Below are 12,049 nucleotides of genomic sequence, written 5' to 3'. Positions count from 1 at the left end.
CAGTGTGTTTAAAATACACTCGTGATAGGAACTATTGTGAGTACAGGAGGCGTGCAGTTGCGAGTCAGAGTGTACAGGGTTTGCGTGTTCACTGTGTCACGGCTTGCAATGTGGTTTCCATTTCACCAGGACGTCAAGAAAGAAGACAGCCCCATCCTTTTTCACCTCCATAGTAACATTGTGTCGGGGTGAAAGGAGTCAAGGCAATGGAGAAATTCACCTAAGCTGTCCTGTCCATGTGGCTGAAAGGCAAAATATATCATTGTCACATAACAGTTGAAACATAATGATCTCATGGACATATTTGCCACAACTGGCAACAGAGATAGTGCAATGTTGATGAAGGAACAGAGAACCACAAACCAGTAGTGTATATGCCATTTGTCAGCTAGACCAACAGAAACGTCAGTAGAATCTTGGAGTGACGCAATGTCAGATGTGTATTTCTGCCGCCCCCTGTGGTCTTGACACTACTGGGTGCAGTAATGGATGATCTAAGCCATGCCAAACCAGGGGTCTACCAAATCCCCTACCAATGTGGCAAGGCAAACATTGGGAAAACTGTACACATGTTAGACGAGAGGAGCAGTGAACATAGACACCACTCTGAAGTACACCAGACCCCCAAATTAGCTGTGGTTTACCATAGTATAAAAGCTGGCCATACTACGGATACAGAAAATCCATGATTCTTAGATAATCTTCTTGCTTCTGGTGTTGCCTGATTAAAGAGGCCATTGAAATTAAGGTCCAAGGTGATCTAGCAGAGATAGGCAAGGAACCCTGCACTGAGCTGCAGAAAAGCAAAACATTTGCACACAGTAATGTCTGCACCTGTTGGTGGTAAAGCAGAGAACTGGGACCACAATTCACAGCTGGATGACTTCACCACCTCCCGTAGCAGCTTTATGGATGGCAACAGGAACCTTGGGGGATGGGGGTTGACAGCCAGCTTATATAGAATGCTGACTCGAGTAGAGCAGCAGTTATCAGGAAACACAAGAAAATGGCAAAATTTCTGTTTGCCATAATATGAGGGAGAACTTATTTTGGGACCTGGGTGGACACCTGAAATTTTATTAACTGCTGTTATTTATGTTGTATGTTTCAGTTACCCACCAGTAAGCTATTTCCTAGTCTCTCGTGCTACTTCATTGGGTAGTTTTGTGGTTCATTTTCCTCTCTGAATGCTGACTGAAATGCATCCTTTCCTTCTGTACAACATGTTGAGTTATAAGTGAGTTTGTGCAGTAATGTGCAATAGAATCTTCTAGAAAAACTTCCTGGTTATATTGTAGCTGTGATTTGCCATCAGTGCTCCAGGTTACCTCCTTCTCTGTACTATTATACTATCCGTCATTTATTGCCAACCACTACCATACATTTATTGCGTGCACTTGACTGCCCTGTGAGATCTAGAGCTCCCAGTCTGTCATCAGCAGTAGTGGTGGTGTGCTATTATTTGATTCTGTGAAAATATTTTTATAAAGCTGTGTAGCTGAGCAGTGAGAAAACTGGTTTATGTTAACATGGAAATGGCTTGATTGTTGCTATGGTGGAACAGCAGTTGGGACCTACAATCTATTTCAGAAAGCTGACTGAGAAAAGATCAGTACAGATAGTATTGAGACAGGTGGGACAGTAGGTAGCATACTAGACTCTAAATGATTACCATTTACACCTCTGTATGTTCAGCCTAATTTATGTTTTCCATGGACCCATTAAACCAAGGATGTACAGACTTGCTAGTGCAGTGGGCTGCAAACACCTCACTGTAACTATGTAAGGATCCAAGGGGGGGAGGCTGAACAGTTGTTCACATAATATGTTTCACAGATGTTCATTATATTTAATGTAATTACAACAGCCTATTTTTACAGAAACATTATTTACACAGTTTAATTTGGAACATGACACTCCATTGTTTTCACAATTGCTTTGATGTTTGGTTCAATTTATGTTGTAAATAAGCAGAAAATTGACTCTACAGTGTCATTTGACAGACCGTTTTTTTTTTAAAGTTATTCACATGTACAGTGTATCCCAGGAGGAATGTTCAGTATTCAGGGATATGACAGGAATGATTATCTGAAATCTGAAGCAAAAAAAAAAAGTAATCTGGTAGGCGTAGGCCCTAAAATAATACTTTAAGAGTTAGGAGCATGTCTTCATCTTCAATACTGTGAAATAAATTTCTTCTACTGTAAGCTCTTTGCTTTCCAAATTTTTGGTAGGGGGTAGTATGGACCAAAACAAGAAAAAATTCTGTAGCAAATGTGAGCTCCGAAATGCATACCTTAAGAGCTATGAGCACTAGTTCAGTAGAAGAGAGATGTTTCAGAGTAGCGAAAGTGCACTGTTTTTGTATTTTCCAGCAGATTCTGTCTGATGCTCCATTATCTGAACTCAGATCCTTGCCTTGACTATTTATTTAATTGTATTTTGAAACCTACTAGTACTACTACAACTGCTGCTACTAAATATATATGTTGGTTTAGAAATTAAGTTTGCTATGTTTCTTGGTATTTAAAAAGGAAGACTGCTACCAATTATTACATTTGTACATTTATATTTTTCTTATGTGGTAAATGTAAACAAGTGCAGTGATCACCTGTGGACCCAACACTACTGCAGAACCCATGATTTTTAATAACACAGCAGGGTTTGTATTGTGTTGACTGGGTTCTGTCATGAAAGTCCTTAGAATTAGCATGTTTTATTAACAGTGCTTGTGTCTGGTAACACCTTCAGAAGAAATAGGCAAATTTTGATAACCAAGATGTGTTATTATGATGTTAGCTCCTAATCAAACCATTGCCTTGTTATTTGTAAAATGTTCCGGGGGGGGGGGGGGGGGGGGGATGTGACAACAAAGACTATTAATTTAATTTTTGTGAGTAAAATTGTCATATTCCAACCTAACCTAGGCTTAGCGCTAGATTACAAATTAGACTGCCACCAAAATCAGATTTTTAGCTTTCACATTCATTGGCTTCACCAGCTTGCAACCAAAGTGTGACATTACAACTTAACCACAACCTCATTCATAACATATTGGAGAAAGCAGTCAAATAATTGTGACAGTGGCAAAGAAGAGAATGATTTCTATTTCACTGTTAGAAATTCATTTCCTCTTTCCTTGCCTCTCATTGGTTTGCATGAAAGTATCATATCACTGGCAACATTAAACTGACACATTGCCAACCTATGATTGGTAGAGAAACAACATGTAACTGCCACTGGTCCTGATCTAGATTTTAGCCAGCAACACATTGTTTGATATGTAATTATTGTGGTTGTATTGTTATATACATTCCAATCAAAATTCAGTACCATTACTGTGGTCACATATTGAATTATTTCGTGTAGAAGATTGTATGTCTTTGCTTAAAAATTAACATTGATAATGTTCCCTAATATTGCCCTTTTTCATGTGTGCTTCAGAACTGTGACTGTCTTATTCTCACCGCATTTATGATAACAGAGGAAAGTAACTCACAGAATGGCAGCTGCTAAATGGCCTGTTGAAATACGTGGACTAGAGGTAAATGCATTGTAAATAATTCATGGATTTGCTTTGGTTTTTCTTTTTGTTGCTAATATACATGGCATGGTAATTTCAGCAGCTAGACAGGCTCCTTCGGTGTGGAATATGCTATGAATATTTCAGTACAGCATTGATGACGGGGTGTTCTCACAACTGTAAGTATGGGTTGTTATAGTGATTTTAGTGTTGTAGTGTTACACATGATATAATAATTTATGTATTAACAATAATAAGCAGAGGAAGTAGCAGTTAATATTTCTGTTGCATGGTGTCTGAAAGAATATTTTTGTTATATATGAAAAGAATATCGTCTCTGCCCCCCCCCCCCCCCCAATACTTATTCTTTTCATTATTACAGGTTTCATTTTTGGAGAGTACAACATTTACATTAACAGATTTAAATTAACTTGAAAAACTGAATTATATTTAGAAATGAATTCTGAAATAGACTAATCCAGTAGTGGTTCACCTTTTTTACCTACTACCCACTTTTTTATCTCTGTTAGCAGTAAAGTTTTCTAACCATCCACTGGTTCCATGTTAATGGTGATTTATAAAGTAGCGAAGTAACTTCAGTCCAAAAAAATCTATAAATCACTCATAAAATGAATACTTAAACTTGTTGGCTCCAGTTTACATCATGTAGGGATACAGGTGATACATTTAGTGCAGACCTTGATTGCATAATGTCACATATTATACACTCCTGGAAATGGAAAAAAGAACACATTGACACCGGTGTGTCAGACCCACCATACTTGCTCCGGACACTGCGAGAGGGCTGTACAAGCAATGATCACATGCACGGCACAGCGGACACACCAGGAACCGCGGTGTTGGCCGTCGAATGGCGCTAGCTGCGCAGCATTTGTGCACCGCCGCCATCAGTGTCAGCCAGTTTGCCGTGGCATATGGAGCTCCATCGCAGTCTTTAACACTGGTAGCATGCCGCGACAGCGTGGACGTGAACCGTATGTGCAGTTGACGGACTTTGAGCGAGGGCGTATAGTGGGCATGCGGGAGGCCGGGTGGACGTACCGCCGAATTGCTCAACACGTGGGGCGTGAGGTCTCCACAGTACATCGATGTTGTCGCCAGTGGTCGGCGGAAGGTGCACGTGCCTGTCGACCTGGGACCGGACCGCAGCGACGCACGGATGCATGCCAAGACCGTAGGATCCTACGCAGTGCCGTAGGGGACCGCACCGCCACTTCCCAGCAAATTAGGGACACTGTTGCTCCTGGGGTATCGGCGAGGACCATTCGCAACCGTCTCCATGAAGCTGGGCTACGGTCCCGCACACCGTCTTCCGCTCACGCCCCAACATCGTGCAGCCCGCCTCCAGTGGTGTCGCGACAGGCGTGAATGGAGGGACGAATGGAGACGTGTCGTCTTCAGCGATGAGAGTCGCTTCTGCCTTGGTGCCAATGATGGTCGTATGCGTGTTTGGCGCCGTGCAGGTGAGCGCCACAATCTGGACTGCATACGACCGAGGCACACAGGGCCAACACCCGGCATCATGGTGTGGGGAGCGATCTCCTACACTGGCCGTACACCACTGGTGATCGTCGAGGGGACACTGAATAGTGCACGGTACATCCAAACCGTCATCGAACCCATCGTTCTACCATTCCTAGACCGGCAAGGGAACTTGCTGTTCTAACAGGGCAATGCACGTCCGCATGTATCCCGTGCCACCCAACGTGCTCTAGAAGGTGTAAGTCAACTACCCTGGCCAGCAAGATCTCCGGATCTGTCCCCCATTGAGCATGTTTGGGACTGGATGAAGCGTCGTCTCACGCAGTCTGCACGTCCAGCACGAACGCTGGTCCAACTGAGGCGCCAGGTGGAAATGGCATGGTAAGCCGTTCCACAGGACTACATCCAGCATCTCTACGATCGTCTCCATGGGAGAATAGCAGCCTGCATTGCTGCGAAAGGTGGATATACACTGTACTAGTGCCGACATTGTGCATGCTCTGTTGCCTGTGTCTATGTGCCTGTGGTTCTGTCAGTGTGATCATGTGATGTATCTGACCCCAGGAATATGTCAATAAAGTTTCCCCTTCCTGGGACAATGAATTCACGGTGTTCTTATTTCAATTTCCAGGAGTGTAGAAGTAGATAGTAATTTCTTGAGATATAATTGCTCTTCAATTGAAACTTTGATTTAATTGACAGTTGTTAATTCCACATCAGACAAGATGTTTAACATTACTGTGAAACTCCTATTTTATGTTTTCATGCTGTCCAGACTTAAAAAAAAACGCGAAATTAAGGAAAAATCAGAATTGAGGAAAATGTTTAAACCCACCAAAATATGAACAAAAATACATGTAATTGGCAAATATGAATAAAAATCACAATGCTCTACAATAATTTGTATGAAATCTGTCTAAGTGAAGGAAATTAAATGTAAAATACAATGTTTATACAATAATTTGTGCCAATGAATTTCATCAGTTCTTAAAAAGATCACAGATGTGAAACAGCAAGTAAAAACTCATCAAAAAATTGAAGTTGGTGTGTGGGTACAAGGTAATTGAGCTGTTTTCTGACAAGCTATGACAACAACTTATACATTCAAAACACGCATTTTTGAGAGACCGTCCTTTGTACTCACCCAGGAAAAAAAAAAAATAAATAAAATAGATGAACATGTTGAATTAAATCAAAAACATCACAGCATCTAAGTGGTTAAATTATAAGCATAAAAGTGGACATTTTCTTTGTGACATACTTTGTCACCATTGCTGTTATTTGTTTTCATGCTTTTCTTATGAGCCACGTTTCAGATGCTCACCACCATTAAAGTTTTATTTTAAGCTTGATGAGAGAAACATTAAAAACTTATTGGAAGTTGACTCAGTCAATTTCAATACTCTGTGTAAAATATAAATTTGAAAGAAAGCAGAGGTGCTACAGTTTCACTTCATGCCCTCTATCACTGCTGCCACTCTTTTATGATCTACGGTGTGTGGCATGTGTTGGGCAAGGTATATACATGAGTAGTGTGTGTAGTTGTTGCAACTGTATCATGTCAGAGTTGAACACGAAAGTCTTTAAAATGTGGTGTCACAAAACTGTTGCTCTATTTCCATGTGACGTCTCTGTCGTAGTACATCATCTGCATTTCACAAAATTCTTTCAACCCTATCTGCACTCCCATCACTGAACGGCATTCCCCCACTCCATACATCCAGTAGAAGAGCTCATTTTACATGTGTTAGCGTGTTGTGGTGGCTGCACTGGCCATTGGGTGACTTAACAGGTTGCCAACCAACTTTTAGCATTTATCATATGGGGTTTTCACACAGTCTACGAATTTATGGTGTAGAATCACAAAAAACGTAAAATTGGAGAATGTAAAATTGAAGTTCCATTGAATTTACAGTGACATACTTACTCAATTTTACCAGAAATAAACAAGAAAATGTTACATCTCTTCAGAAACCAGCAAAAAAGGAACTGTCATAACTCCTTTAAAATCCTATCCAAGAAGTTAGAGACGCCCCAGTCAGCCTCTTGGCCTGCTTCAAGGCACTACAGATCGATATATAGATCAGTCAACAGCAAGCCATTTAATTATATCAGAAGCACTCACAAATAGCACTACGAGATTCATTTCGTGATGTTGTTGAAAATGCTTTAAACTGCTCAGAACAGTACCAACCAGTGTCCCGTGTTCATTGCTTGAGGGACTTTACTATTTTAATGTACTAATAGTGAACTTTTTTAATGCTTTCGGCTGATTTGAATAATATAAATTTGATGTGGACACTAGTAACGAGATAGTCAGGTGCATTAATTTGATTTTTTTCGTGTGTGAGATAACCAAATATGTCAGTTGTATAGTTTTAGGCCAGTAGTTTTGTTGTCTTACACAATCTTAATGAGCCGAAGTACCTGCTTGTTCCCTCTAAGTAGACAGAGGCTTTTTCTTTTTAATGTTCTATATTTCATTGTTCATCATCCATAACAGCACTTGTCCTTTAGCATAGCATTCTTACTGAAAATGCTGTAATCCTACCCATGGCAGTGGTAGGCAAGGCAGTATTCACATTGGCGAGATTGTGTCAGTTTTCCTATACAGGCCTGTCCCAGAGGGAGGACCTTATTCATTCTCCTAAACACTTACATTTCCAGATATTCTCAAAAAGCTGCCAATATGTCTTGATTAGTCTTTATCATGGTAATATAGTTTGTACAGTGCCTGTATTTGTATTAATAAATTGTTAATAACTACACTTCTGAGCTTTCTAAAACTTCCACCATCAGAATTGGCAACTTAGACACAAAGAAAAAGTAATGATCACAAAACACAGGCTAGATGAAGACCGTTCATTTGATTGACACTAGATGATCAACGAAAGAAGAAACTACAAAAATGTTCAGGGAAAGACAGCAATACAGCAGTGTGTTACTGAGGAATGAATAAAGATGAAATGCAAGGATGCCTAGGTGAAATTGCTGCAGTAAAAATGTGAAGAAATCAAAAGAAAAATAGTCGTCAGAAAGACTGTTTCAGCACATAGAAAAGTTAAAACGACCTTCAGTGAAACTGAAACCAAGGACACCAGCATTAAGAGTACAATGGGAATTCCACTACTAAGGGCAGAGGAGAGAGCAGATAGCTGGAAAGAGTATATTGAAGGCCTCTATGATAGAGCGAACTGTTCGGTAACAATATAGAATCAGCCAATATGACCTTGCTGCGCTTGTACGGTGAATGGCTTAAAGCAAGGGGAAACTACATCCATAATTTTTCCCAAGGGCATTCAGCTCTACTCTATTTTTGAAGAAATATACTATGAGATAAAAGAAATTATTCAGAGTGTTAAGGGAGACAAAAAATAATTGTGATGAAGGATGTGGAATACAATAGTAGGAAAAGGCAGGGAAGGAGAAAGGATACTGTGCATATTCAATGCACAATTGATCAAATCTAGTCCTAATGGAGATCAAGTAAATTGAAATGGAGGCTACTTCCTGAGCTCTGCGTAGGAATCATGTGTGGTACATAATGCTTTGAGCAAACTCGTGTTGAGGCATTGCTGCACAGAGTGGCTGCATAGTTAGAGGCACTATCTCACGGATTGTGAGGCCCTCTCTGCTGGGGGTTCAAATCCTCCCTCGGGCATGGGTATGTGTGCTGATCTTAGCATAAGTTAGTTTAAGTAGTGTGTAAGTCTAGGGACCAATGACCTCAGCAGTTTGGTGCCTTGGGAATTCACACACATTTGAGCATTTTTGTTGAGACATTCAGAGGTGAAATGAGCAAATATTCATAATTTCTTACAGTCTATTCAGTGTACTTGCACGCTGGAAGGAACAGCCCATCCTTCACCAGTAATTATAAAAGAAGAATGTGTTTATTACAGAGTCTCTTGATCTTAAGACAATAATAAGCAACTCACTGAAAGTCTCAAAACTTTTGCAAATCTCACTCAGCTGTAAATCAGAGTTCAACTTGTAACAGCTTGATAACAATATACATTATGTTAGAACTTTTGTGGGAATGGCCTGACTAAAAGTTTTTGCCATGGAGTGAACACACAACTGATACACAGTCTTTGTGCAGTGGTGAATGGCCTTGAGATGAGATGGGAAAGTTTTTTGCCAAGCAGTCACCATTCTAAGATGGTCCTTAAGCACTGTTGTATCTCTTGACAGATTACACATATGGGCTCTGAGCACACATTTTCTTGTGTAGAGTCGAAGATAGGAGAAAGTGGTGATGACTGTTGAAGGAGTGTGGCAAAATGATAATTCAACATGGTATAGAATTTAGCGTATATCAACAAACTAAACATTACTCCAGATTATATGAACGATTTTAGAGAGGAACATTCTTGGCAAATATGTGTGCTTCTTTTACTGGGAAAAAAGGGTGTTATACACCATCAGTTAATGTTAGATTGATGAGATGAAAGATCTATGGTGGACAATGAGGTGTATGGACATGGTCATACCAAATTTCACAAAGTGCTGGGAGAGCGACCCTCACAGTTCTGGGCACCTCGTCACATTTCTGGATGTGAGGCTCTTGCGACTACTGTTTAGAGGTCATGCAGTTCTGTGATTGTCAGTCATAACTAGTAATTGGTCACTCCCATGCAGCTCTGACTCCAGCTATGCATGCAATATAACTGCCACTTTCATGCAGTGCTCATTACATGGAATTGCTGTTTGCAGATTCCCACTCAGTCACGAGTTGCTGTCACTAGCACACTTTGCATAGTACCTGGCAGTAACAGTTGGTTTGCCTCAAAGTAATAATTAAAATCCAAGACAGTGATACTGCCATGCATATTGACACAATGAGCATATTTTTTTCTTTTTCTTGGTTGTAGCATTTGAGGGGAAAGTATTAATTGTTTTAGAATAAGTGCCTGTGAAGGTAACTGCAGTCAGTCAATCTGTGGTACAGTACAGAATATTTTATGGGAATAAGAGAAATTGTAATGCACTGTATTTGTATTTCTGTAGCTGGTGCATTTATTCCTTATATTTGTTATTAACTGTAAAAATGCATTCACATTCAGATTGTTGTAGGTCATTAAATATTATAAATGTTAATTAGTTCGGCAAGTCTACATGTGATCGGTCTTTATCTGTTCCACCTTTTAGAAGTTTCAACAATTATCTCTCTTTCCTTAGGTCTTAAATGATAGTACCTTACCTTTGAAAGCTCCTGGCATTGCTTCTTCTGTTACATCTTTACTTAAATCCATTGTTCTGCTAGGTAAGTTGCTCATTTATCACTAACATAGTTCAGCTTTTCATTTGTCTCTGTAGTTTCCTGACTGTCCTGGTCATATCATACCATCAGGTTTCCTAGACATCAGTGTTTTATCCCTTAGTTACTGATACAATATGTTTTGCATTGAAACTTCGTGGCATTCTGGAAATGTTTTGGATTATTTGTTATTTTTGCAGAAATTATTTTACAAAAGAAGAATTGCCCATGTGTGTGCATTCTGTTCCAGATTGTTCATTATGCATCAGAAAATCTCTTGGGTACAAAACAGAATGCCCAACGTGTATGAAGGAAACATTCGAGTCTCATCTTCGAAGCAATAGAATATTGGATGACATTGTCACTTTGTATGTTGGGTTTAAAGGTACTCTCTTGCCAATGCTGCTACATAAGCATAACAGATTGACACTGAATGAAGTTCCATTTACTTCAGCAGACGATGCAGATGATAAGCTTGCAAATATTAAGCGGCAAGTAAAATGTATTCCAAGTGAGCGGGAAGCTACAATAATATCTGAAGAGAAACGTAACTGTGAACTATTTAATAGAGAAATTATATCAAACCCAACTTTGAAAGAAATATCAGATAATGACCTAAGAAATGTTGTAACTCCACAAAAAATCATCTTGCCCTCTCAGCTGGCTGTAGGGAGACCATCAACTTCAAAATCGTCCATCAAAATACCAGCCATGTTTACCAGCCCCAAGAAAAATGTACAAAATACAGAGCCAGCCTTAAGAAAAGTTACTTGTCCAGTATGCAATGTTGACATCCCAGAAAAGAATATAAATTTCCATTTGGATAACTGCTTGAAGCGAGAAGAAGACCAAGTGAAGATCAGGTAATGATTTCTTTCACAAATACAATTTTATTGTTGCATGTCCTCAAAACTCGTTAAGGAGAACTTGGATTATTTAGCAAGAATTTTTCTGTGATCTTTTCCCAGGAAAACAATTTGAGATTTAGCTACGTTATTATTATTATTATTATTATTGTTATTGTTATTGTTATTTATTGACTTGCTCATTTTTACATGGTATGATGTAATGATAAATGACTTGAACAAGTTATCACGAAATACGATATCAGACAAACAAACTGTTCTCCAGATGTTCATTGCACCTGCCTTCTGTAGTTTCCACCAGAATGAGTCCTGTAGACTCCATGCGGTCCATTTTGCAATAAAGCTGGTACATATATTATTACAAGAGCAGCTCCAAATCGCACTGACTACTGTAAGTGATTTGAAGCTGGGTCTGTTGGAGGGCTGCAGAGAGTTGTGTACCAGAGATCAAAGATGCCTCAAGTACTATCCTTTCCTGCAGATACTATCCCTCCTACAGGGAATATGGGACCCATCATTACTCATCCACTTGACTGAGTGGTATGTCAATTGTAGGTTTAGGCATCCTGCATAAGGGAGACAGGGATCAAGGAGAACACAGGATGTTGCACTCATCTCCACCTACCCACCCATCTCCGCCTACCCAACAAGTTCAAGGTGCTGTCTTCCACTGAAACTGAAACTGAGCCAGTGAGACTCACCTCCCCTGTTGGGAAACTTTTTTATCATGTGTCGAGGGGCAGCAAAAGCAAATGGATGGGAGTCTTATTAATCATCGGCAGTTCAAATATATGTCACAATGGCAGCAGGAGATAGGAAAGAACAGCAGGTGCACTCGGTTTGTATGCCTGTGGGCCTCATTCAGCATGTTAATGAGGCTCTTCCAGCAGCCATTGA

General features: G+C 40.0%; 1 protein-coding gene across 9 annotated transcripts in view; it reads left to right on the top strand.

Moving 5' to 3' along the window:
* The window catches only part of LOC124610098 (E3 ubiquitin-protein ligase RAD18-like), a 97,475-nt gene that overhangs the window by 13,993 nt on the left and 71,433 nt on the right, over window positions 1–12,049 (top strand). For 8 of the 9 annotated variants that reach the window (XM_047140133.1, XM_047140129.1, XM_047140128.1 and 5 more), the window contains exons 2-4: window positions 3,445–3,544; window positions 3,624–3,702; window positions 10,537–11,149. In XM_047140133.1, the coding sequence (XP_046996089.1) occupies window positions 3,503–3,544; window positions 3,624–3,702; window positions 10,537–11,149 (734 nt within the window). In that variant the 5' untranslated portion in view covers window positions 3,445–3,502. Of the gene's footprint in view, window positions 1–3,444; window positions 3,545–3,623; window positions 3,703–10,207; window positions 10,293–10,536; window positions 11,150–12,049 lie in introns of those variants that run through there. The other variant, XM_047140137.1, reaches the window with a different exon arrangement.

The sequence above is a fragment of the Schistocerca americana genome, chromosome 1 (genome assembly GCF_021461395.2).
Source record: "Schistocerca americana isolate TAMUIC-IGC-003095 chromosome 1, iqSchAmer2.1, whole genome shotgun sequence".
In the NCBI taxonomy this organism is placed as follows: Eukaryota; Metazoa; Arthropoda; class Insecta; order Orthoptera; family Acrididae; genus Schistocerca; species Schistocerca americana.
Note: the sequence above shows the minus strand (reverse complement) of the source record. Positions and strands in the feature narration are given on the sequence as shown.